General features: G+C 44.1%; 1 protein-coding gene across 6 annotated transcripts in view; it reads left to right on the top strand.

Moving 5' to 3' along the window:
• Window positions 1-27,636, top strand: part of LOC109875256 (catenin delta-2) — a 132,822-nt gene that overhangs the window by 87,698 nt on the left and 17,488 nt on the right. For all 6 annotated transcript variants that reach the window (XM_020467528.2, XM_031810575.1, XM_031810574.1 and 3 more), the window contains 2 exons: window positions 21,316-21,448; window positions 25,860-26,073. In XM_020467528.2, coding sequence (XP_020323117.1) covers window positions 21,316-21,448; window positions 25,860-26,073 — 347 coding nt within the window. The remainder of the gene's footprint in view (window positions 1-21,315; window positions 21,449-25,859; window positions 26,074-27,636) is intronic.

The following is a 27,636-nucleotide window of genomic DNA, read 5'->3' as shown; positions in this document are numbered from 1 at the left end:
TGAAGAACATGCAAACAGTTTTTTTCACATTGAGATGCAAACACGAGTCACTGAGCCACTTTGTAACCTGGACCATTACAGTAGTGAGTTCTTGTGCAGCTTGTTGTTTGCTCTTTGCATGCACATATATCACTGTATCATCTGCATACATTTGAACTTCAGACCCAGTACAGACAGAAGGCAGATCATTAATGTACAGGCTGAACAGGAGGGGCCCCAGTATTGACCCTTGGGGCACGCCCACATCATAGCTACGAGTGGGCGACAGCTCATTGCTCACTCTGACACACTGAGTTCTGCCTTCAAGGTATGATTTCATCCATCTCAAGGCATCAGGGGAAAAGTTGAACTTGGACAATTTTGTGATGAGAATCTCATGGTTAACAGTATCAAAAGCCTTCCTTAGGTCCAGAAACACAGCCCCAACAGCACCCCCTTTGTCCATCTTGGACTTCACATTTTCCAGAAGAAAGCAGTTGGCCGTTTCTGTGGAGTGTTTCGCTCTGAAGCCAAACTGCATGGAGTGTAATGTGAAGGGGCTGTTGTTGAGGTGGGCAATCAGTTGTTCTGCTACACACTTTTCAACAACCTTTGACACCACAGGTAATATACTAATGGGCCTGTAGTTACTCACGTTAGCAGGGTCTCCTGATTTAAAGATGGCCGTTATTATGGCCGACTTCCATACCCTTGGAAACACACCGAGACCAATAGATGTGTTGGTGACCTTAGTAATGGGGCCAATGAGTGACTCTTTGTAGTTTTTAAGAAAGGTAGAGTCCATCCCAAACACATCTTTGGCTTTAGAGTTCTTTAGTGAGCTAATCACCTTGTTCACCTTTGACTCAGAAACCTCCCTTATGATGAAGACAGGTTGAGTGTCATTCACTAGCACTGAGCCCAAGAAACAAGTGGAGGGGTTCTGTGTCAGTACCCTGACAGAGTCAATAAAGTAGGAATTGAAGGCTATTGCTATTTCGACTGCATCCTGTGTTAGATTGTTATTCACCATGATTTCTAGTCTTTTTGCAGTGTTACTATGGTCTTTCCCTGTTAACTTTTTTAGATTCTCCCATATCAATTTAGAATTTCCCTTTGCTTCACCAATTGTGTTAATAAAAAAGTTTGCCTTGGCCTGTCTGATTTCTTTCATCACCTTATTTCTCAACATGGTAAACCTACGTCTGTCATGCTCTAATTTAGATTTTAGGGCTATTTTTAGAGCATAATCTCGTTCTTTCATCAATTTCCAGATTTCTCCATTTAGCCAAGGAAGAGTGCTCTTTTGGCCAGGTTTGGATTTGATTTTCTTTAGGAAACCATTTATTGTAGTCTGGATTGTGGATAGAAAAACCTGACTATCAGCTTCCACGTCTGTATAGGACAAGAGATCATTCCAGTTTATTCCCTTAATTGCTTTTTCAAAATTATTTAATTCACTCTTAGGTATTCTGAGTTGATCCGGCTTTCTAACAGTAGAGAGGTTAAACCTGCTCTTAGACAGCTTTCTGGCTATAAGTGTCAGATTATGATCAGACAGCCCAGTAACCATATTGAATGATTTAGTCACTCTCTCTGGTTTATTACTGAACACCAAATCAATCTGTGTTTTAGAGTAACAAGTCACCCTGGTTGGCCCTTTAACTAGCTTTGTAAGGTCAAAGGTATTAGTGACTTCATGATGACGGAAGTGAGTGCTATGGGGCGGAAGTCGTTTAGCTCAGTTACCTTCGCTTTCTTGGGAACAGGAACAATGGTGGCCCTCTTGAAGCATGTGGGAACAGCAGACTGGTATAAGTATTGATTGAATATGTCCGTAAACACAACAGCCAGCTGGTCTGTGCATGCTCTGAGGACGCGGCTGGGGATGCCGCCTGGGCCTGCAGCCTTGCGAGGATTAACACTTTTAAATGTTTTACTCACGTCGGCTGCAGTGAAGGAGAGTCCGCAGATTTCCGTAGTGGGCCGTGTCAGTGGCACTGTATTGTCCTCAAAGCGAGTAAAGAAGTTGTTTAGTCTTTCTGGGAGCAAGACATCCTGGTCCGCGACGGGGCTGGTTTTCTTTTTGTAATCCTCGATTGACTGTAGACCCTGCCACATACCTCTTGTGTCTGAGCCGTTGAGTTGAGAGACTACTTTGTCTCTATACTGACGCTTAGCTTGTTTGATTGCCTTGCGGAGGGAATAGCTACACTGTTTGTATTCGGTCATGTTTCCGGTCACCTTGCCCTGGTTAAAAGCAGGGGTTCGTGCTTTCAGTTTCACGCGAATGCTGCCATCAATCCACAGTTTCTAGTTTGGGAATGTTTTAATAGTTGCGTTGGGTACGACATCGCCAATGCACTTGCTGTTGAACTCGCTCACCGAATCAGTGTATTCGTCAATGTTGTTGTTTGACGCAATGCGGAACATATCCAAATCCACATGATCGATGCAATCTTGAAGCGTGGGATCAGATTGGTCGGACCAGAGTTGAAATGACCTGAGAGCGGGAGCTTCCTGTTTTAGTTTTGGACTATAGGCTGGAAGCAACAAAATGGATTCGTGGTAAGCTTTTCCGAAAGGAGAGCGGGGGATGGCCTTATATGCGTCGTGAACAGAAGGACTAGAGTTTCTGTATGTTGTTATGATCACACCACATCTCGTTAATCATAAGGCATACCCCCATAGCCCCTCTTCTTACCAGAAAGATGTTTGTTTCTGTCGGCGCGATGCATGAAGAAACCAGCTCGCTGTACCGACTCCGATAGCGAGGCTTGAGTGAGCCATGTTTCCGTGAAGCGAAGAACGTTACAGTCTCTGATGTCTCTCTGGAATGCTACCCTTGCTGGGATTTCATCAACCTTGTTATCAAGAGACTGGACATTGGCGAGTAGTATGCTCGGGAGCGGTGCGCGATGTGCCCGTCTCCGGAGCCTCACCAGAAGACCGCTTCATCTGCCCCTTTTTCGGCGTCATTGTATTGGATCGCCGGCTGGGATCCGATCCATTGTCCTGGGTGGTGGACAAAACACAGGATCCGCTTCTGGAAAGTCGTATTCCTGGTCGTTATGATGGTGAGTTGACGTTACTCTTATATTCAGTAGTTCCTCCAGACTGTATGTAATAAAACCTAAGATTACCTGGGGTACCAATGTAATAAATAACACGGGAAAAAAACTAAAAACTGTATAGTTTCATAGGAACGCGAATCGAGGCAGCCATCTCTGTCGACGCAGGAAGTCATTTAATTGATTAGTTGCATGTATTATATTTACCAGTGGAATGTCACCGGATAGATAACAGCAATAGAAGCATCTGGTGGCATTGGTAGAGAGTCAGGCTGAGAATGGAGGGAAAGTACACTATAAGTGCGCTACTAAGCTGTGGGCCAGGTGTAAATGGTTAGGCAGCCTTACCTATTCTTTCAATAAATTGTAATCACAAAAGAAGCCATCCACCCTTGATGGGCTATCAGCAGGACAATAGGCTCTTTCCGAGCTGATTTCTATTTTTAGGGACTTGAGATCAAGAAAGGAGGGTAGGAGGAGCGAGCACTGCGTGCTTATTACAGTATGTTTGTCAAACAGGTGAGCAATCTTTTTTTCTGGTCATTTGGAACAGTGTAAACAACACAACAAACACAACAATAATTTCCCCCCAAAATTGCATAAATTCTAACTAAAAAAGCTTTTAAAGTCTTTACCACAGCCAAGATTAAAAACAGTCGCATGCATTTGTGAATGCAATTGCTTTAACCAACATGTTGAGGTTTATTTATAGTTTAATTATTCAAGGCTCCATTTGTTATTTTGTTTTATAACTAAAATTCTTGAATGAATGATTGATATACACTACATGACCACGACAAGACCAAATATCTCATTACAAAATCATGGGCATTAATATGGAGTTGGTCCAACCTTTGCTGCTATAACAGCCTCCACTCTTCTGAGAAGGCTTTCCACTAGATGTTGGAACATTGCTGCGGGAACTTCTGCGGGAACTTCAGGTAAAATAGCATAAGTGAGGTCAGTTACTTATGTTAGGCCTGCCTTGCAGTCGGCGTTCCAATTCATCCCAAAGGTGTTCGATGGCGTTGAGGTCAGGGCTCTGTGCAGGCCAGTCAAGTTCTTCCACACCGATCTTGACAAACCATTTCTGTATGGACCTCACTTTGTGCACAGTGGCATTGTCATGCTGAAACAGGAAAGGGCCTTCCCCAAACTGTTGCCACAAAGTTGGAAACACAGAATCGTCTAGAATGTCATTGTATGCAGTAGCTTTAAAATTTCCCTTCACTGGAATTAAGGGGCCTAGCCCGACCCATGAAAAAAAAACAGACCATTAGCCCTAACCATGAAAAAAATCAGACCATTAATTCTCCTCCACCAAACTTTACAGTTGGCACTATGCATTGGGGCAGGTAGCATACTCCTGGCATCCGCCAAACCTAGATTCGTCCATCGGACTGCCAGATTGTAAAGCGTGATTCATCACTCCATAGAAAGTGTTTCCACTGCTCCATAGTTCAATGGCGGTGAGCTTTTCACCACTCCAGCCGACACTTGGCATTGAGGATGGGGATCTTAGGCTTGTGATCTTGCGGCTGCTCGGCCATGGAAACCCATTTCATGAAGCTCCCAAATAACAGTTATTGTGCTGACATTGCTTCCAGAGGCAGTTTGGAACTCAGTGGTGAGGGTTGCAACCGAGGACAGATGATTTTTTACACGCTATGTACTTCAGCACTCGGCGGTCCCGTTCTGTGAGCTTGTGTGGCCTACCACTTCGCGGCTGAGACGTTGTTGCTCCTAGACGTATCCAATTCACAATAACAGCACTTACAGTTGACTGAGGCAGTTGGAGAAGGGCAGAGATTTGACGAACTGACTTGTTGGAAAGGTGGCATCCTATCATAGTGCCATGTCCCTGAGCTTTTCAGTAAGGCCTTTCCACTGCCAATGTTTGTCTATGGAGATTGCATAGCTATGTGCTCTATTTGATACACCTGTTACAAATGTGGCTGAAATAACCGAATCCACTCATTTGAAAGGTATCCACATACTTTCGTATAAATGGTTTATATTGAAGTAGCAATTGAAAGAGAACACTTAGGAGATTATTGGGAAATTATCAGACCAAAGGTGAGGACACAACAGCTCACCTGACATAAAGTTTTACATTTCTAACTCAATATCTCAGACCTGATTTGCCCCAATGAAAAATGCACCAACCCCTTACAAATATGTCAATTTATTAGAATCCACATAATAATTCACACAAGATGAGCTATCGTGAGAGGAGGGAGACTGCGTGTCTGTGATTCGACTTTGCATAGCAAATAGCAAATCAACCTTATAATAGGTAATGATTTATATATATATCCAATAGAAAGAAACATCTATTGATGAATTTGTTGCATTGTTGAATCGTCAGTTTCTCGAGCCAAAACATTTTGATGGCCTTCACAAGTTCATCTTTGTCTGTAGGCTTAGCAGAATTACAGATTGTTTTCAGTTGATTCAAAAAAAGGTAGATATACTCCAGGCCTATCCAGCTGTAATTATGTCTCTATCCTTTAGAACCACACACTTACCAGGTGAAGAGTAGGCAGCTTGCTTGCCTCCAAGGCGAGTGTGGCCTCTTTGAAGCGATAGAGAAAATCAGCAAGATCCCCAAGTATTCTTCCATAATAGCTGGCCTTCTCTTACCTGCAGTTTTGCGCTGGGAACTGTGTCACTCCGTTTTGAATAGCATCCTCTCCGCGAGCACCCACTCTTTGTTTATGTAATATACTGTAAGGCACAAGTATCCTGTTATTCGAAAATCGTCAGTCCACATGTCAAGTGTTATTGCACCATTACCCAAGCTCTCTCTCAACTCCGGACCACCCGCCAGTGCGAGAGGAGAGAGACTCTCGGACTGAAACATTCACACCTCCAATAATTTACAAAAGGATCATCTAATAGCTCTGCTAGGTGAACATCTGCCAATTTGTTCCACAGTTTAGGCTACCGATAGATGCTGCGGTCAGTCATCTGAGTGAGGATAGGAGCGAGAGCAGTTTTTAACCGTCTGAATGACTGATTATGGAATGGTACCGAATAGATAGAGACAATAGAAATAAGCATCAGCATTTCCCTCACTCAGACAAAAACAAATGTGCAAAAGTAGCCCAATTAGCAGGAGGGCATCTTCTTGTCGCACACAGTGCTGAAGTTTATAATGGCTGTCAGTCAAAACCCATGCAGCACTGTGAACCGGAGAATGGGCTACAATTACAATAATTGAAAATAAAGGCCAGGATATAATATCAGCAAGAGAATGGAGAATGGAACGAGTCACATTTTGAATTGAAACGACCAGATTTAATTGAAACTACTAAATGTCCTTAACCATCCGAATATTTCAATGAAATATATCATTAATTTTAATCATGGAGCGTATTCACAATTGCATGGCATGGTGCTCTTTGCTTGGCTTCAAAACCCTGATTTAATACATGTGCTCAACGATGCCCGCTGGTGGTTCGAATGAGCATTAACGGCAAGCACGGTAACGCATTTTACCATACCACAGCATACCTCAACCAATACGCCGCAAGTTTTAATTGTATGATATATATCGAAATACCAACAACCAAGCCACTGAACTTTTTCATCCATCCCTAAAGTATCTCAGATGAATAGTGTATGGAATGGAAGCCCAGGACTGACATTTCTTGACCTTTACCACAGCCTGACCCGACCAGAGACCAGGCTCATAAGGGCAGTCATGCATTTTCACACTTTGGCTTTTCACAGACACAGAAAGCACTATTCTCAATGTGGTGTCACACAAGGGTCACCCCTTTAGCAAGTCAGTTAAGAACAAATTCTTATTTACAATGACGGCATACACCGGCTGGTTGTAATACAACCTGGAATCGAACCAGGGTCTGTAGTGATACCTCTAGCACTGAGACACAGTGCCTTAGACCGCTGTGCCACTCGGGAGCACCCAAATGCTCTATGTATTTCCTGTCTGTCATTATAGTATAACTCACTGACATCCATGGCCCACACAGGCCATTACATAGACAATATAGGATTCCCATTCACCAAATGGTAATCATGCCGATTACCACATGTTACATTTATACAGTATTATAGTGGTGAGATTTTAAAGCCTCAAGGTTGTAGTCTTTTCCCCAAGACTACAGTGATGCCTGGCATTCGAAGTATGTTAAAGGGATAATCCAATCCAAACCACAAAGTCCTATGATTAACAGTGTTAAATAACACTAATATGTGAAAACAATCATTTCTGTGAACATGTTTAATTTTATTGTTATAACAAGGTTGGTAGAAACATGTGAAAATAGTTTTGGGAAATCTGTTGCAGCTCAAGACTACTTAAAAAACCTGCAATGCTTTCTCTCTCTCTGGGCTGGCTGGCTAGCTAGCTAGGTAGCTAGCTAGAAAACATAGCCACATACAATAATACCAAAGTCAATATCAGCATGTGAAGTAGCTAGCTAGCTGTAAAATTGCCTAAACAAACTGCACTATCAATGCAGGTGTCTTACTAGTTCAACTTGCAGTTTGTATCTGCCACTGAGCAAGAAATGGCATCTCTGCCCAGAGTGAGAGCAAAGTAATGTTGCTTTCCCAGAGAGGTACAGTGCCTTGCGAAACTATTCGGCCCCCTTGAACTTTGCGAACTTTTGCCACATTTCAGGCTTCAAACATAAAGATATAAAACTGTATTTGTTTGTGAAGAATCAACAACAAGTGGGACACAATCATGAAGTGGAACGACATTTATTGGATATTTCAAACTTTTTTAACAAATCAAAAACTGAAAAATTGGGTGTGCAAAATTATTCAGCCCCCTTAAGTTAATACTTTGTAGCGCCACCTTTTGCTGCGATTACAGCTGTAAATCGCTTGGGGTATGTCTCTATCAGTTTTGCACATCGAGAGACTGAAATTTTTTCCCATTCCTCCTTGCAAAACAGCTCGAGCTCAGTGAGGTTGGATGGAGAGCATTTGTGAACAGCAGGTTTCAGTTCTTTCCACAGATTCTCGATTGGATTCAGGTCTGGACTTTGACTTGGCCATTCTAACACCTGGATATGTTTATTTTTGAACCATTCCATTGTAGATTTAGCTTTATGTTTTGGATCATTGTCTTGTTGGAAGACACATCTCCGTCCCAGTCTCAGGTCTTTTGCAGACTCCATCAGGTTTTCTTCCAGAATGGTCCTGTATTTGGCTCCATCCATCTTCCCATCAATTTGAACCATCTTCCCTGTCCCTGCTGAAGAAAAGCAGGCCCAAACCATGATGCTGCCACCACCATGTTTGACAGTGGGGATGGTGTATTCAGGGTGATGAGCTGTGTTGCTTTTACGCCAAACATAACGTTTTGCATTGTTGCCAAAAAGTTCAATTTTGGCTTCATCTGACCAGAGCACCTTCTTCCACATGTTTGGTGTGTCTCCCAGGTGGCTTGTGGCAAACTTTAAACAACACTTTTTATGGATATCTTTAAGAAATGGCTTTCTTCTTGCCACTCTTCCATAAAGGCCAGATTTGTGCAATATACGACTGATTGTTGTCCTATGGACAGAGTCTCCCACCTCAGCTGTAGATCTCTGCTGTTCATCCAGAGTGATCATGGGCCTCTTGGCTGCATCTCTGATCAGTCTTCTCCTTGTATGAGCTGAAAGTTTAGAGGGACGGCCAGGTCTTGGTAGATTTGCAGTGGTCTGATACTCCTTCCATTTCAATATTATCGCTTGCACAGTGCTCCTTGGGATGTTTAAAGCTTGGGAAATCTTTTTGTATCCAAATCCGGCTTTAAACTTCTTCACAACAGTATCTCGGACCTGCCTGGTGTGTTCCTTGTTCTTCATGATCCCACAGACACAGGGCGCGTTGCGACATGGTACTTGAAGGAGTGACAGAGTTGAATAATTTGGAGCACATCTAAGCGAAATCTATACTTTGTCCATCTATTGGCTGATTTGGCGATCTGGAGTTCGCCAAATCAGTAACATAACAAAATTGGCTGATTTGGCGATCTGGAGAGAAAGAAAAACCCTTGAGTGAGTAGGTGTCTCCAAACTTTTGACTAGTAGTGTATAGGGTTTATCCAGTCGATAAACCCTTCAAACAGCCTCCCCGACCACTCGGAGGCCTTCGCCTGGTCGGGGAGGCTGTTTGGAGGGTTTATCGACTGGATAAACCCTATACACTACTAGTCAAAAGTTTGGAGACACCTACTCACTCAAGGGTTTTTCTTTACTTTACTATTTTCTACATTGTATAATAATAATGAAGACCTCACAACTATGAAATAGCACATATGGAATCAGGTAGTGACAAAAAAATTATTAAACAAATTAAGATATATTTTATATTTGAGATTCTTCAAAGTAGCCACCCTTGGCATTCTCTCAACCTGCTTCACCCGTAATGCTTTTCCAACAGTCTTGAAGGAGTTCCCACATATGCTGAGCACTTGTTGGCTGCTTTTCCTTCACTCTGTGGTCCAACTCATTCCTAACCATCTCAATTGGGTTGAGGTTGGGTGATTGTGGAGGCCAAGTCATTTGATGCAGCACTCCATCACTCTCCTTCTTCGTCAAATAATCCGTACACAGCCTGGAGGTGTGTTGGGTCATTGTCCTGTTGAAAAACAAATGATAGGCCCACTAAGCGCAAACCAGATGGGATGGCGTATCCCTGCGAATGCTGTGGTAGCCATACTGGTTAAGTGTGCCTTGAATTCTAAATAAATCAAAGACAGTGTCACCAGCAAAACACCATTACACCTCCTCCTCCATGCTTCACGGTGGGAACCACACATGTGGAGATCATCCGCTCACCTACTCTGCATCTCATAAAGAGACAGCGGTTGGAACCAAAAATGTCAAATTTGCACCCATTAAACCAAAGGACAGATATCCCCCGGTCTATTGTCCATTGCTAATGTTTCTTGGCCCAAGCAAGTCTCTTCTTCTTATTGGTGTCCTTTAGTAGTGGTTTCTTTGCAGAAATTCGACCATGAAGACCTGATTCACGCAGTCTCCTTTGAACAGTTGATGTTGAGATGTGTCTGTTACTTGAACTCTGTGAAGCATTTATTTGGGCTGCAATTTCCAAGGCTGATAACTAATGACCTTATCCTCTGCAGCAGAGGTAACTCTGGGTCTTCCTTTCCTGTGACGGTCCTCATGAGAGCCAGTTTCATCATAGCGCTGATGGTTTTTGTGACTGCACTTGTAGAAACTTTCAAAGTTCTTGAATGTTCCGTATTGACTGACCTTCATGTCTTAAATTAATGATGGACTGTCGTTTCCCTTTGCTTACTTGAGCTGTTCTTGTCATAATATGGTATTTTACCAAATAGGGCTATCTTCTGTATACCACCCCTACCTTGTCACAACACAATGGATTGGCTCAAACACTTTAAGAAGGATAGAAATTCCACAAATTAACTTTTAACAAGGCACACCTTTTAAATGAAATGCATTCCAGGTGACTACCTCATGAAGCTGATTAAGAGAATGCCAATAGTATGCAAAGCTGTCATCAAGGCAAAGCCGAGAAGAGATCAACATCCGACGAGCTTCTCCTTCACGTCTCTATGGATTAAAATGACAATTTTAATCGCTACTTTGAATTTTTTTTATTTTTGAAGAAAATATATCTTGATTTGTTTAACACTTTTTTTGGTTACTGCATGATTCCATATGTGTTATTTCATAGTTTTGATGTCTTCACTATTATTCTACAATGTAGAAAATAGTAAAAATCAAGAAAAACCCTTGAATGAGTAGGTGTGTCCAAACTTTTGGCATGTAACGGTATAATAATAATATTATGTCCCCCCCACTTCTGAAACCAAAGTTACGCCCCTGTATACATTTGACATCTGTCATCCAAGTTCAGGATTTAACCCTTTGCACTCTGCATTTGCAGTGCTTTTAAAAGCTTAGTCTTTGGAGCTTATTGAGAGTGTCTAATATTGGATAGTATTTTGACAGGAGGACTGTGGATGGAGGCTGAATTAAAGAATTTAAGGAAGCAGAGAAACAAGTTGCTCATTAAAGTGTTTGTTTAAACACCGTCCACACTTGACTGGCTAAACTAAACTAGAACATTGAGTGAGGGCAATTACATGGACTATTGCACTTCAACTGTGTTCCCTTGTACAACGTTGATGCCGCTAACTGCTCTTCAGACTAGTTTTGTCATTCTGCACAACCAGTTTTCATCTGATATTGTGGCCAAGTTAACACATGGTTAATTACAGATACTAACAGATTTCTATAATGGCACTAATTAGTATTGAAATGGAAAGGCCATCTTTTTCAAATTGGAAAGGTCTGTCAGATTGTATAGCTCCCTTTATTGTGAAGTTGAACCAAAATGTTTTCGATAATGTTTGTTGGATGATTTTATATCATTGTGTCTCATTGACAAATAGCACTATATTGTTTTTACTTCGGAATCGGATGTTAATTTCTGCTGAAGAATGAAGTCATGCACATTGAATGACTGTGTGTGTCTTCCTATCTGAAAGGGCCCTGTCTGTCTGTCTATTTGATTGGTTGCCTGAGTCATCAACAATGCTTCTTTCCCCTCTGTATCATTCCTTTGTGATGTGAGGCAGCAGCGTTTGCTTACAGTTTTGACCTGTGTGTTGTGTTCACTCTATTGTACAAGCCTTGAGTCGTTGTAAATATAATTTTTGGCCCAAGGCACTAGTCAACAACATACTCAGTTAAAATGTATACCCCCAATGGTCTTTAATTAGAATGCAGAGCCATGCATTTAGAATACATCATTTATAACTCTATTATAGGGGGGAATTGTTTGATTGCCTCGAGCATGGCACTCTGTATTCTGGTGTAAATGTTCCCAGCTATGGGGCCGACAGATATGTTCACCTGGCTGCTCTTGAACAAAGCCCTGAATGACGATCCGTCTGCAACCCCGAGAGTTAGTTTCAATCCAGTGAGTCGCCAAATGCTACATTACTTTCTACTGAGGGGATTTAACCTCAGCTCAGCTCCCCTGCCAACCTTGATCCTTGTGCAGTATGATTTTTCGAGATAACATGGAGACCTTGCGAAAATGACTAGAAGACCACCCTCCTATCTTCCAAAATGAGCGGCATTCAAAGTTAAAAGCGGACATTTTAGCCCTCAGGAAAGGCTGTTGAAAGGCCAGCTTAGGGAGTTGAGGGCTAAAGGCAAACTTCACTGCTCTAGCATGCATGCTATAGACATTTCAGTTTGTTATCCAAGTGCCGTGGGAGAGGGAGGGACAGAGAGAGAAAGAAAGATAAAGAAAGAGCTCATTGTCTTGGGCAGTTTGCTTGTGAATCAGCAGATTCTTTGATCAGGCCGTCGTTGCATCCTGAGAGAAATCATCACTGTGAACCAGTCCATTTGGAACCCAGATACTTAACTCATTATGTGAAGTGTTATGCAAACTGCTCTTTACTGCTTTAAAGCTCTGAGAGCGCCGAGATGGGAATACATACAGAATAGCTTTAGAGAATGTTAAGAATCTACAGTACCAACCTTGACACCATGTCCGGCGCCGACAGAGATGGCCGCCTCGCAGTTTTTAGTTTTTTGACGTGTTATTTCTTACATTGGTACCTCAGGTCATCTTAGGTTTCATTACATACAGTCGAGAAGAACTACTGAACATAAGAGCAGCGTCAACTCACCATCAGTACGACCAAGAATATGACTTTCGCGAAGCGGACCCTGTGTTCTGCCTTTCACCCAGGACAACGGAATGGATCCCAGCCGGCGACCCCAAAAAACGACTTCGAAAAAGGGGAAAACGAAGCGGTCTTCTGGTCAGACTCCGGAGACGGGCACATCGTGCACCACTCCCTAGCATTCTCCTCGCCAATGTCCAGTCTCTTGACAACTTACAAGCATTTCGCTACACTAGCACTAACATCTGCTAACCATGTGTATGTGACAAATAAAATTTGATTTGATTTGATTAGACAAATAGATAAATATATGGAATTAGAGTAAATGATTATTTGCTAGCCACTGCCCATACTTGGCATATGATGTTTTCAAGTCATTTGACTGAGCTGAGCTGAACGATGCTTCTCCCTTTTATAGCGGTCAGGGTTGTGGTGTGGGATTGAAGAGGGAGGACAAGATGAGATGTGAGAACAGTGGCATTATCATGGGCGGTCACACGGACGTTTGGATGAACAATTGTCTTTGGGTAATTCTCTAATGACGAAGTGAAATGGCCAACACAGCACTGGAGCCCTGAGGAATGTATGAGCCTACCCATCCTCTGAGGCGATATGGCTCTGGAGGAAGTGATGACGGCAAATCGTACTTCCGTCCATGCCCTCTTGAAAGAAAGATGTGTTTGAGGAAGAACAGTCATTGTAGCTGAAAAACACGACTTCTGCTGAGGGCAATAAATGAGTACAAAGAATATACGGTGCATCTATTCAGGCCAGCACTAGTTTACGGTACAAGCTAAGCAGCATTAGTGTGTTTTAATATGCTGCTCTGCATTGGCATGCGCAATTCTTATGGTAAAGTAATGCATGTCTGGCTGTGGTCTAAGTAGAGAGAGACAATCGTCAAATGTCACTGTGTGTGTGTGTGTGTGTGTGTGTGTGTGTGTGTGTGTGTGTGTGTGTGTGTGTGTGTGTGTGTGTGTGTGTGTGTGTGTGTGTGTGTGTGTGTGTGTGTGTGTGTGTGTGTGTGTGCGCAAAGGTACGTGCATGCCTGCATATACAGTTAAAGTCGGAAGTTTACATACTGTACAGTAAAGTTCCTGTCATTAAAACAAGTTTTTCAACCACACCACAAATGTCTTATTAACAAACTAATGTTTTGGCAAGTCGGTTAGGACATCTACTTTGTGCATGACACAAGTAATTTTTCCAACAATTGTTTACAGACAGATTATTTCACTTATAATTCACTGTATCATAATTCCAGTGGGTTCATCTCCTAGAGATAACGTACTTTGGTGCGAAAATGGTAAATCAATTCCAGAACAACAGCAAAGGACCGTGTGAAGATGCTGGACATATATGGGGGGCTTGCCCTAGCCCTCACCCTCCGATCCAACAGGTCCCAGACGTGCTCAATGGGATTGAGATCTGTGCTCTTCGCTGGCCATGGCAGAACACTGACATTCCTGTCTTGCAGGAAATCACGCACAGAACGAGCAGTATGGCTGGTGGCATTGTCACGCTGGAGGGTCATGTCAGGATGAGCCTGCAGGAAGGGTACCACATGAGGGAGGAGAATGTCTTCCCTGTAACGCACAGCGTTGAGATTTCCTGCAATGCCAACAAGCTCAGTCCGATGATGCTGTGACACACCTTCCCAGACCATGACGGACCCTCCACCTCCAAATCGATCCCACTCCAGAGTACAGGCCTCGGTGTAACACTCATTCCTTCAACGATAAACGCAAATCCAACCATCACACTTGGTGAGACAAAACCGCGACTCATCAGTGAAAAGCACTTTTTGCCAGTCCTGTCTGGTCCAGCGATGGTGGGTTTGTGCCCATAGGCAATGTTGTTGCCGGTGATGTCTGGTGAGGAACTGCCTTACAACAGGCCTACAAGCCCTCAGTCCAGCCTCTCTCAGCCTATTGCGGACAGTATGAGCACTGATGGAGGGATTGTGCGTTCCTGGTGTAACTCGGGCAGTTGTTGTTGCCATCTTGTACTTGTCCCGCAGGTGTGATGTTTGAATGTACTGATCTTGTGCCGGTGTTGTTACACGTGGTCTGCCGCTGCGAGGATGATCAGCTGTCCGTCCTGTCTCCCTGTAGCGCTGTCTTAGGCGTCTCACAGTACGGACATTGCAATTTATTGCCCTGGCCACATCTGCAGTCCTCATGCCTCCTGGCAGCATGCCTAAGGTATGTTCACACAGATGAGCAGGGACCCTGGGCAGCTTTCTTTTGGATTCTTTCTGAGTCAGTAGAAAGGCCTCTTTAGTGTCCTACGTTTTCATAACTGTGACCTTAATTGCCTACCTTCTGTAAGCTGTTCGTGTCTTAACGACCGTTCCACAGGTGAATGTTCATTAATTGTTTATGGTTCATTGAACAAGCATAGAAAACAGTGTTTGAAACCCTTTACAATGAAGATATGTGAAGTTACTTAGATTTTGAAGATTTATCTTTGAAAGACAGGGTCCTGCTGAGTTTATATTTGTGTGTGTGTGTGTGTGTGTGTGTGTGTGTGTTTGTGTGAATGCGCATGAGTGTCCGTGTGTGTGTGTCAGTGCTTGGGGATGTCGGCCTGTGAACTCCCCTGCTGAAGTTAATCCGGCCTAATCGGCCACATCTCAGACACTACAACAATGAACACAGCCGCTAGAGTCCTATTCAGGGACCTACTCTCTCTCTGGTGCTGTAAATAAGAGCCATAACCTCCATTTTAATGGTTCGACCTGGACACTCTTGTAGTGGTCCTTTTGTGGTCACTTCATTACAGACACATAGTGCCTCTCGATCTGCCCAGCCTCGGTGTCTGTCTGGCTGTGCTGCCTGCTTGGCTGGCTGGCTGTGGGACCTGAGAGCTCTCACTGTGGGACCCTTTCATATAGCTTCCCAATTTACCCCAATACATGTGGACTAAACAGCTAAACTAACACAGACATACTTTATACATATGTACATATGTCTGAAATGGTTTCCTGTTCCCTTTATAGTGCATCCCTTGACCAGGGACCAGGGCTCTGGTGAAAAGAAGTGCACTATATAGGAAATGCAATTTCGAATGCACACCAAATATACAGAAACAAACATATAAACGCAACATGAAACAATTTTAACGATTTTACTGAGTTACAGTTCATATAAGGAAATCAGTCAATTGAAATAAATTCATTAGAGCCTAATCTATGGATTTCAAATGAGTGGGCAGGGGCACAGCCAAGGGTGGGCCTGGCTCCCCAGTGGGTGGGCCTATGCCCTCCACTGGGCATTTTTACTTGGATTAAATGTTAGGAATTGTGAAAACTGAGCTTAAATGTATTTGGCCAAGGAGAATGTACATTTCCGACTTCAACTGTACTGCCAAATTCTCAAAAACTACGTTGGATGCGGCTTATTGTAGAGAAATAAACATTAAACTCTCTGGCAACAGCTCTGGTGGACATTCCTGCAGTCAGCATGCCAATTGCATGCTCCCTAAAAACTTGAGACATCTGTGTCATTGTGTTGTGTGACAAGACTGCACATTTTTAGAGTGGCCTTTTATTGTCCCCCGCACAAGGTGCACCTGTGTAATTGTCCTGCTGTTTAATCAGATTCTTGATATGCCACACCTGTCAGGTGGATGCATTATCTTGGCAAAGGACATCAACAGGGATGTAAACCAATTTGTGCACAACATTTGAAAGAAATAAGCTTTTTGTGTGCATGGAACATTTTTGGGATCTTTTATATCAGCTCATGAGACCAACATGTTGTGTTTATATTTTTGTTCAGTATACATTAACTGATAAGCTAACACAAACATACAGTACGTACAACAGTGTCTCTGAAATGTTTGTGCGAGAAAATATCTTAAAACCCTATGTACTGTAATGCATTCCGACTTCATTTGACCGAAGGCGATGTTTCAGCAAGCGACCTACTTCCGAATTGGATATGATTAAGCAGACAGTAGTTTGCACAAACTGTTTGAGCATTCTTGATTGAGCATTTTGATTGAGCATTTTGATTGAGCCTTTTGATTTCCCAATTACCCAAAGGTAACTTATGCAAGGTTACATCATCTTTAGATAATTTTTTATGAAGTTGTATTTGATCTACAAATACTTAGATGCACAGCTGTGATCATCATTATAGTAGATGAATATGACTGTGGATTAATGTTTTTGCTAATGCAACCATGCCTCACAGGGGCAGACCATAGAGCATGTGAACAAGCTTCATAATCATCAGCGATGAGAGGGGAAAAAACAACATTTTGAAAAATATTTTCTCCCATTGGTCCATTTGCTGAAACAAAAGGATTTCAATCCCTCCATGCTCCTCTGTGTTCGTTCCCTTTGATGCCTTATATTTACAAGGAAATCATTTCTGACGACTGCACACCAGTCAGCTCCAATAACTCAACAATACGTGCTCAGTGCAGCCTAGCTACTGCCTGAACTGAGCATGCCCAGTGCCCACTAGTGTGGGGTTCTGCTGCTTGGTAGAAGGGTGCAGAAAGACTTGGCAGCTGCCCGTGTAGTCTGGAAATGGAATGATGTCCCACTGTGTTTGGTTGGTACACTCCCCACCTACTGTGTGAAACTCCACTTTCTATGTAACAGTTCTGAAGGGGCTCAGGAGAGACGTCCATAGCTGGGCTCCCTGTTGTTTTATTTCGCTTGGTTTTGTTTTATGTGATTGAGGTCAGAGAGAATCCCAGCTAGAGCCCCATCGTTCTGTTGACCTTTTTGAAAGTTAACGTTTCTCTTTCTCTGTAAATGGCCATGGCCTCCTCCATTTCTCCCTGGCTCATGTTAGTGATGGTTGGTATTGTTGGGAGATGGGTTGTGGGGAGATTAAATGGTCCTGAGGCACTTTTAGCCTTCGTAGTGTATACATCACTGACTGGGGCCCTGTGGATCAGAATTAGCTCTCTGTTCCTAGTTTTCCTCTCCCTCTCTCGCTGGCTCTCTCTCTCGCTCTCATAACACATCTCTCCTTTTCTCTCACATCTCTCTCTCTCTCACACGTGATCTCAGCCGTTAATATAATTGATTCTCGGTCTTTGAGAGCTGACAAACTGAAAGGCTTGATTGCGGACAGCTGTGATGGATGGAGGTTGAACAGTTGCTGGTAGGTGTTTACACTGTACAGGGAGAGCACGGCCTTTACACCAGTGTGTGTCTCTTGCTCTCTCGCTTTGTTGCGGATAAGAAATGGGTGGTGCGGGGGTGATAGTGGTGGGGGTGGTGAAGATAGTGGTGGGGATGACAGGGTTCTCTGACAGCCACCTAGCTAGCCTCAGGCGACCACACTGGAGAACCACAGCTTGCATCACCAGAGGATAATGCTGTATGAACACACTCATTCTCCAAGAGTAGGGACTCAGTACTAGCCTGTAACATTCTTTGGCAAATTATTTCATTCATAACTTGTGGGTGTAGAAAACAACCTTGTTTTGGATTTTAATATATCTTATTATTAAAATTGTTTTTTTAACGCTAGGCCATGTGCTATTGGAACAGATGGAGAGAACTTACGTTTGTTTGGCAAATCTGTCACACATGTTTGTTACCTTTAAAAAATATATATAATTCTCCCCAATTTCAATCTTGTCTCATCGCTGAAACTCCCCAATGGGAAAGGCGAAGGTGGAGTCATGCGTCCTCCGAGAAATGACCTGCCTAACCGTACTCTTAACCCCTGCGAGCCGGCTGCACCCATATGTCACAGGAAACACTGTTCAACTGGCACCTGGGGTCAGCCTGCATGCACACGGCCCGCCAAAAGGAGTCGCTAGAGCGCGATGAGCCATGTAAAGCCCCCTGCCAAACCCTCAGCTAACCCGGACGATGCTGGGCCAATTGTGCGCGGCCTATGGGGCTCCTGGCCACGGCTGGTTGTGGACAATGCAAATGTCACGTGTCACTTTGTTTTTCTGCTCTGTAAGTGTATCTCAATGCAATGTAGCCTAAGTGTCAGTTGTAAATGAGAACTTGTTCTCAACTGGCCTACCTGGTTAAATAAAGGTGTTCTCAACTGGCCTACCTGGTTAAATAAAGGTGTTCTCAACTGGCCTACCTGGTTAAATAAAGGTGTTCTCAACTGGCCTACCTGGTTAAATAAAGGTGAAATAAAAATACATTTAAAAAGGTCAACATTCACAAGGCCGCAGGGCCAGACGGATTACCAGGACGTGTACTGCGAGCATGCGCTGACCAACTGGCAAGTGTCTTCACTGACATTTTCAACCTCTCCCTGTCTGAGTCTGTAAAACCAACAAGTTTTAAGCAGACCACCATAGTCCCTGTGCCCAGGAACACTAAGGTAAGCTGCCTAAATGACTACTGACCCGTAGCAGTCACGTCTGTAGCCATGAAATGCTTTGAAAGGCTGGTCATGGCTCATCAACACCATCATCCCACAAACCCTAGACCCACTCCAATTTACATACCACTCCAGCAGATCCACAGATGATGCTATCTCTATTGCACTCCACACTGCCCTTTCCCACCTGGACAAAAGGAACACCTATGTGAGAATGCTATTCATTGACTACAGCTCAGCGTTCAACACCATAGTGCCCTCAAAGCTCATCACTAAGCTAAGGACCCTGGGACTAAACACCCACCTCTGCAACTGGATCCTGGCCTTCCTGACGGGCCGCCCCCAGGTGGTAAGGGTAGGTAACAACACATTCGCCATGCTGATCCTCAACACAGGGGCCTCTCATTGGTGCGTGCTCAGTCCCCTCCTGTACTCCCTGTTCATTCATGACTGCACGGCCAGGCACGACTCCAAAACCATCATTAAATTTGCAGATGACACAACAGTACATGAGACAGCCTATAGGGAGGAGGTCAGAGACCTGGCCGTGTGGTGCCAGGACAAAAACCTCTCCCTCAACATGATCAATACAAAGGAGATGATTGTGGACTATAGGAAAAGGAGGACCGAGCACGCCCCCATTCTCTTCGACGGGACTGCAGTAGAGCAGGTTGAGAGCTTCAAGTTCCTTGGTGTCCACATCACCAACAAACTAACATGGTCCAAGTACACCAAGACAGCCGTGCAGAGGGCACGACAAAACCTATTCCCCCTCAGGAGACTGAAAAGATTTGGCATGGGTCCTCAGATCCTCAAAAGGTTCTACAGCCGCACCATCGAGAGCATGGTTGCATCACTGCCTGGTATGTCAACTGCCCGGCCCCTTGATTCCAAGGCACTACAGAGGGTAGTGCAAACGGCCCAGTTTATTATTTATTTTTATTTTTATTTAACCTTTATTTAACTAGGCAAGTCAGTTAAGAACAAATTCTTATTTACAATGACGGCCTACCAAAAGGCAAAAGACCTCCTGCGGGGCCGGGGGCTGGGATTTAAAAAAATATATATTTAAAAAAATAACATAAATATAGGACAAAACACACATCATGGCAAGAGGAACACATGATAACACAGCATGGTAGCAACTCAACATGGTAGCAGCACAAAACATGGTATAAACATTATTGGGCACAGACAACAGCACAAAGGGCAAGAAGGTAGAGACAACAATACATCACGCAAAGCAGCCATAACTGTCAGGAAGAGTGTCCATGATTGAGTCCAAGATTGAGGCCCCAGTACATCACTGGGGCCAGGCTTCCTGCCATCCAGGACCTCTATACCAGGCGGTGTCAGAAGGCCTAAAAATTGTCAAAGACTCCAGCCACCCCAGTCATAGACTGTTCTCTCTGCTACTGCATGGCAAGCGGTACCGGAGCGCCAAGTCTAGGTCCAAGAGGCTTCTAAACAGCCCCCAAACCATAAGACTCTCCTGAACATCTAGTCAAATTGTTACCCAGACTATTTGCAGTGCCCCACTCTCACCCCCTCTTTACACCACTGCTACTCTCTGTTGTCATCTATGCATGGTCACTTTAATAACTCTACCTACAGTACATGTACATACTACCTCAAATAACTGGTTTCCCCACACATTGACTCTATTCCGGTACCCCCCTGTATATAGTCTCGCTATTGTATTTCACTGCTGCTCTTTAATTACTTGTTACTTTTATTTCTTATTCTTATCTGTATTTTTTTAAACTGCATTGTTGGTTAGGAGCTTGTAAGTAAGCATTTCACTGCAAGGTCTACACCTGTTGTATTTGGCACATGTGACTATTACAATTTGATTTGATTTGAACATACTGTAGTATTAAACATCAATATAGGTACACACAATAAGCCAAACTCATGGCATTTAAAAGAAAGAGAGAACAGAGAAATTGCATTATACCACAACACCACTTAGAGGAATTACCACCACAACTGCTATGTCAATCTACCATGAAAATGAAACAACACAAAGACATGCATACAGCAGTCATCTGAAAAGTTAGGTTGAAGATTGCAGTATAATACACAATGATTGATCATTTTGTTTAGCACTGTATTTATAGGCTTGTGTCTGTCTCAAATTGGCACCCTATTTCCTATATAGCGCACTACTTTTGACCAGAGCCCTATGAGGGCATGGAATAAGGTGCCATTTGGGACGCAGAAGCCTTTTACGCATCCAGTTCTGTTCTGTATTCATCCATGTGTTTCCCATGGTCCTCTGCAGGGAGTTTGGCTGGAGAGACCCAGAGCTGCCTGAGGTGATCCAGATGCTGCAGCACCAGTTCCCCTCGGTCCAGTCCAACGCTGCAGCCTACCTCCAACACCTGTGCTTCGGAGACAACAAGATCAAGTCTGAGGTAACATGCACCGGTTGGGTCCGGATCCATACAGTTTCTACTGCTGTGTGCTAGCTGGGACACCTGCATCCACTGCTTATACATTATGAAATGTATAGGCCCCATGAAGTTGTAAAATCAGTGGCTAACATATCAGTGGGAGGGCCCTGGGCAGCTGGGGCTTGCTTCAGTTGAAACCTATGAAACATAGAGAAATACGCCTCTGCTCTGTTCAGTACATTATCTAAAGTTTATACCTTTTGTGAGAATAATTCATAGTTCACCATTCTAGCTCAAGATAAATTCCAGGTGCTAGAATTGTGAATTCTCCTCACATTAGTGGATAGATAGTATTGCCTACTCTTGCCTCACTTGATTTGCCTCACCTGTATGCAGGGATGTTGGATAGCTTGTTGTGTGCGTGATATGTGGGGACATTGGCTGGGTGAGGTGGAGGGATGGTGAGATAGGGAGAGGTTGAGATGGAAGGATGGGGAGATAGAGGGATGCCAGGAATGTGAGATGGCGGGATGGGGAGTCAGAGGGATGGGGAAATGGCGGGATGGGGAGTCGGAGGGATGCCAGGAATGGGAGATGGCGGGATGGGGAGTCGGCGGGATGGGGAGTCAGAGGGATGGGGAGATGGCGGGATGGGGAGATGGCGGGATGGGGAGTCGGAGGGATGGGGAGTCGGAGGGATGCCAGGAATGGGAGATGGCGGGATGGGGAGTCGGCAGGATGGGGAGTCGGAGGGATGGGGAGATGGCGGGATGGGGAGATGGCGGGATGGGGAGTCGGAGGGATGGGGAGTCGGAGGGATGGGGAGTCGGAGGGATGGGGAGTCTGAGGGATGGGGAGATGGAGGGATGGGGAGATGGCGGGATGGGGAGTCGGAGGGATGGGGAGATGGAGGGATGGGGAGATAGGGAGAGGTTGAGATGGAAGGATGGGGAGATAGAGGGATGCCAGGAATGGGAGATGGCGGGATGGGGAGTCGGAGGGATGGGGAGATGGCGGGATGGGGAGTCGGAGGGATGGGGAGTCAGAGGGATGGGGAGACGGCGGGATGGGGAGTCGGCGGGATGGGGAGTCGGAGGGATGGGGAGTCGGAGGGATGGGGAGATGGAGGGATGGGAAGATGGAGGGATAAGTTGCAAGTCAGATGCCCTCTGGGAAGGATTGGAAGAAAGTCATTAGGTCAGCTGATGGCTTCCCCTGGAACACTGCTGACGCTCATCCCATTGCCTCTCTCAGACTATGAGATACATCACACAGGCAACATGGGCAGACCCACACACACATATCCGTGATTGCACACATACACACCCCATAGGCATGCACACACACAGGCACACCCACACACTATGTATATTACAGAGTACTGCAAGGCAATCCACGTTAGCTGTGTGTGTCATGATGGTGCCTTCTCGCCTAGCGGTTGTAACATCTGCTTCCAACTCACACTCTCAAACACGTAGATCCCCTGAACGCAGCTCACTCTCCAGATCCCAATCACCTTAATTCTGATCACCTGATCACACATAGGTATGCCATTATCACACACTATGTAGTTCAGTTCATTGCACCCTGTCACTGTGAGGTATTGTTTGTTTTGTGACACACTTCTTTCGGAACGATGTTTTTCGCGTGATTTACTCCTCCTGTGTATGATAGTTTTTGCCTGCCCCACTAACGGCGCCTTTTGCCTATTGCCTGCCTGTACTTTAGCCTATCGGATTTCCTGTTATCTACCTATTGCCTGATCTCCCGGACGATGTTACTAGCCTTTTCCCTGCCTGTACTGTTGCCTTTTTGGACCCCCTGTGTATGACCTTCTGCCTGCCCCTGGACCCAGCTACCTGCCTCCTCCTGTGGTCCTTTACAATAAACACCTGCTGCGCCCTGCGCTTGAAATCAGCTCTCTGTCTCCCCTCGTATTCTTTACAACGGTATCTTGGTTATTTTTGGACCAGGAGGCTGTGTGAAGGGAATGACGACTAACTGGGTGCTTTATTTTGATAACAGCAGAGCGAGGGAGATGAGTCTAGTAAGTGTTTTCATAAACAGTAGAGAATATACATACAGTTGAAGTGGGAAGTTTACATACACCTTAGCCAAATACATTTAAACTCAGCTTTTCACAATTCCTGACATTTAATTAAATTAATTTTAAAAAATCCCTGTCTTAGGACATTTAGGATCACCACTTTATTTTAAGAATGTGGAAAGTCAGAATAATAGTAGAGAATGATTTATTTAATATTTTTTTTATTTCTTCACATTCCTAGTGGGTCAGAAGTTTACATACACTCAATTAGTATTTGGTAGCATTGCCTTTAAATTGTTTAACTTGGGTCAAAAGTTTCGGGTAGCAACCCACTAGCTTCCCACAATAAGTTGGGTGAATTTTGGCCCATTCCTCCTGACAGAGCTTTGGAAGTATGCTTGGGGTCATTGTCCATTTGGAAGACCCATTTGCGACCATGCTTCCTGACTGATGTCTTCAGATGTTGCTTCAATATATCCACATAATTTTTCTACCTCATGATGCCATCTATTTTGTGAAGTGCACCAGTCCCTCCTGCAGCAAAGCACCCCCACAACATGATGCTGCCACCCCCGTGCTTCACGGTTGGGATGGTGTGCTTCACGGTTGGGATGGTGTTCTTCGGCTTGCAAGCCTCCCCATTTTTCCTCCAAACATAACGATGGCCAAACAGTTCTATTTTTGTTTCATCCGACCAGAGGACATTTCTCAAAAAAGTACCATCTTTGTCCCCATCTTTGTTCCCATGCAGTTGCAAACCGTAGTCTGTCTTTTTTGTGGGGATTTTATTTGGAGCAGTGGCTTCTTCCTTGCTGAGCGGCCTTTCAGGTTATGTCAGCATCTTCACAGGGTCCTTTGCTGTTGTTCTGGGATTGATTTGCAGTCTTCTCAACAAAGTACATTCATCTCTAGGAGACAGAATGCGTCTCCTTCCTGAGCGGTATGACGGCTGTGTGGTCCCATGGTGTATATACTTGCATACTATTGTTGGTACAGATGAACGTGGTATCTTCAGGCGTTTGGAAATTGCACCCAAGAATGAACCAGACTTGTGGAGGTCTATAATTATTTTTCTGAGGTCTTGGCTGATTTCTTTTGATTTTCCCATGATGTCAAGCCAAGAGGCACAGAGTTTGAAGGTAGGCCTTGAAATACATCCGCAGGTACACCTCCAATTGACTCAAATGATGTCAATTAGCCTATCAGAAGCTTCTAAAGCCATGACATCATTTTCTGTAATTTTCCAAGCTGTTTAAAGGCACAGTCAACTGAATGTATGTAAACTTCTGACCCACTGGAATTGTGATACAATGAATTATAAGTGAAATAATCTGTCTGTAAACAATTGTTGGAAAAATTACTTGTGTCATGCACGAAGTAGATGTCCTAACTGACTTGCCAAAACTATAGTTTGTTAACAAGAAATATGTGGAGGGGTAGAAAAACTACTTTTAATGACTCCAACCTAAGCGTATGTAAACTTCAACTGTATAACCTAAGTGTATGTAATCTTCCGACTTCAACTGTACGTACAGCATGTACTGAATAATGATAGCATGTAGCCTGCAATCTAGTGAGCCAGTGTCTATCGCCTTTGCCAACACCTCTTTGTTTGTGCTTTGACTGATTATGAGTCAGCCATAAAATGGCACGTGTAGTGTAATAACAGAAGCCATGATGGGGTAAACCTTGTCACTAAATGAATTGTCAGTAAATTGAAGCAGAGCACCCAGATGAACAGGGTCTCTGATTTTTAATCATGTTTCTCCTCTGTGTTTAATGGAAGTTGAGAGGTACAGAAACAGCAGCAATGCTGATCCATTCTGTTGGACCTGGCAGCACACATCTGCTGTTGGCACCAGTCCTCTTGTGTGCGTGTGTGTCTCTCTCTCTCTCTCTCTCTCTCTCTCTCTCTCTCTCTCTCTCTCTCTCTCTCTCACTCTCATTCTCACACACACACACACACACACACACACACACACACACACACACACACACACACACACACACACACACACACACACACACACACACACACACACACACACACACACACACACACACTCTGCCAGGTCATCCTGTCACTCTGTCACTAATATGGCAGAACACTGTGACAGTGTGTCCTGGGCCTTTCTGTCTGTGTGCAGCCACGTGTTTGACATGGCTCTAGTTTATTGAAGAATAGTATTTATATAGGGATGCCTTTAGGGATATTGTTGTCAATGCTGAAAACTATGACTAACTATGACTTTTGCTGTAGACAATTGAAAAGTAAAGAACAGTAGCTACACTAGTGCATGTATATTTGTACTGCTCTTGCTCTATCTTTTCACTTTGATCCAGTGGATCCACTTACATCTGTCCTCTCCCTGTTCCTCTCACCAGATCCGGAGACAAGGAGGGATCCAGCTGCTGGTGGATCTGCTAGACCACAGGATGACCGACGTGCACCGCAGCGCCTGTGGAGCGCTGAGGAACCTGGTGTACGGCAAGGCCAACGATGACAACAAGATCGCCCTGAAGAACTGTGGGGGGATCCCAGCCCTGGTCCGCCTGCTGAGGAAGACCACAGACATGGAGATTAGGGAGTTGCTCACAGGTAAACAGAGTTTGTTGACCAGATATAACATAGAGAGACATAACATAGCCTTGCTATATGACATTATAAAAAGTATTTAAAACAAGTTCTAAAGGATTATACCTGGATGCGTATGGGCGTGTTTCTAATGTTTAACTGTCACTGTTACTGGGGGCTGGAGAACTACGGTAGGCTGTAGAGGCAAAGAATCCCAAAGGGACGTGTCACATCAACATCCATAGTAGTGGCTCATCAATATAAGTCAGCTAGTTAAACACTGAATATGAACATATGAAAACACTAATATCCACAAATGACATGACTGGATAGAAAATGCATGATGACATACAATATGATGTGAAACTTCATTGGGGTGTGGCACCACAGATATCTATTAAATGACGATGTCAGAGGTTAAATCCCCTAGTCATGTTTAGAGAGAGCATGCTGCTGCATCCTTTTATGATGTATTTTGTAGAGAGGTTTTTAAAACAGGAAATGCTTAGGAAATATATGATTTGTGCTGATACTGTCTTAACGGAGATTACCATATAAATTAGAAAACAATTCAACGCTTGGAACACAGTCCCTCCTGTCACAAATTAATCAGTCTGCAGAAAACCTTTCCCAGCCCAGAGGAATTCTGCCTCTTCACATCTTCTCTTCTGGCTGTTTAAATCAGTCACAGTGGCCGCCTGAGCTTCCTCTCCCCTTCCTGTGACTGGGCATGGATTAACAGGACCATTTACCAGTCTCTCTCTGTCTCCTAGCCTTCCCTGAGCCTTCCCCTTGTCACCAACTGCCAAGGGGTGCCCTTCTTAGGCATGCGGTGGCAGCGGTGGTTTATGACATCACAGTTAGCCAAACAAGGTTGTTGTTTCCACCGCTGCTCTAAGAAGCCCCCCTTGCATGTAGAGGAGCCAAAGACGATTATTCAGAAAAATACAACTATTTTTAATGGCAAATTTCTTGTCTTCTGAGATTAAAGATGTAGATTGTATCCTGGACTCCATGTGATGTCGAACAGAAACCCCTGTTGCTGCTCTTACACAGCCAAGGTCAAAATTATTCTAATCTAGTGGAGGGATGGAGGGATAGGAGTTATCGGAGTAGGTTCATTTAAAAGTAGTAGTAGTTGGAGGAGAATGGTAGAAATGTACAGCCATCTACAAACATAGATGTACAGACATCTATCTATATGTCTTATCCCATCAGAGCTGAAATGTAGTTTATTTCTTCACATTTGTTTCGGTACCACAGTGACTCATTGTAAAGAGTGGCTGATTTGACCTGATTTGATTGGAATGTCATCTGCACTGAATCACTGTCGGCTCACGACATAGCGGCTGCCTCACTTGAACCACATAAAAACGGCATGCTCCTAAAATGCCATTTCTGTCACCTTGACAACCTGCACAGTGCCCTCAACTTCCACTACCCCCCGTAGAGATAATTTAGGTCTAGTTCTGCAGACGACCTGCTTTCTCCCCACGAAATGATGCTCTCGCACCCCCCGCCTCCCTGATGATGTAAGGCTGAGGCAATTAACCTCTTTCCTCTATCCAGCGAAATAAAACATCCATC

This window comes from Oncorhynchus kisutch, linkage group LG30 (genome assembly GCF_002021735.2).
Source record: "Oncorhynchus kisutch isolate 150728-3 linkage group LG30, Okis_V2, whole genome shotgun sequence".
In the NCBI taxonomy this organism is placed as follows: domain Eukaryota; kingdom Metazoa; phylum Chordata; class Actinopteri; order Salmoniformes; family Salmonidae; genus Oncorhynchus; species Oncorhynchus kisutch.
Note: the sequence above shows the minus strand (reverse complement) of the source record. Positions and strands in the feature narration are given on the sequence as shown.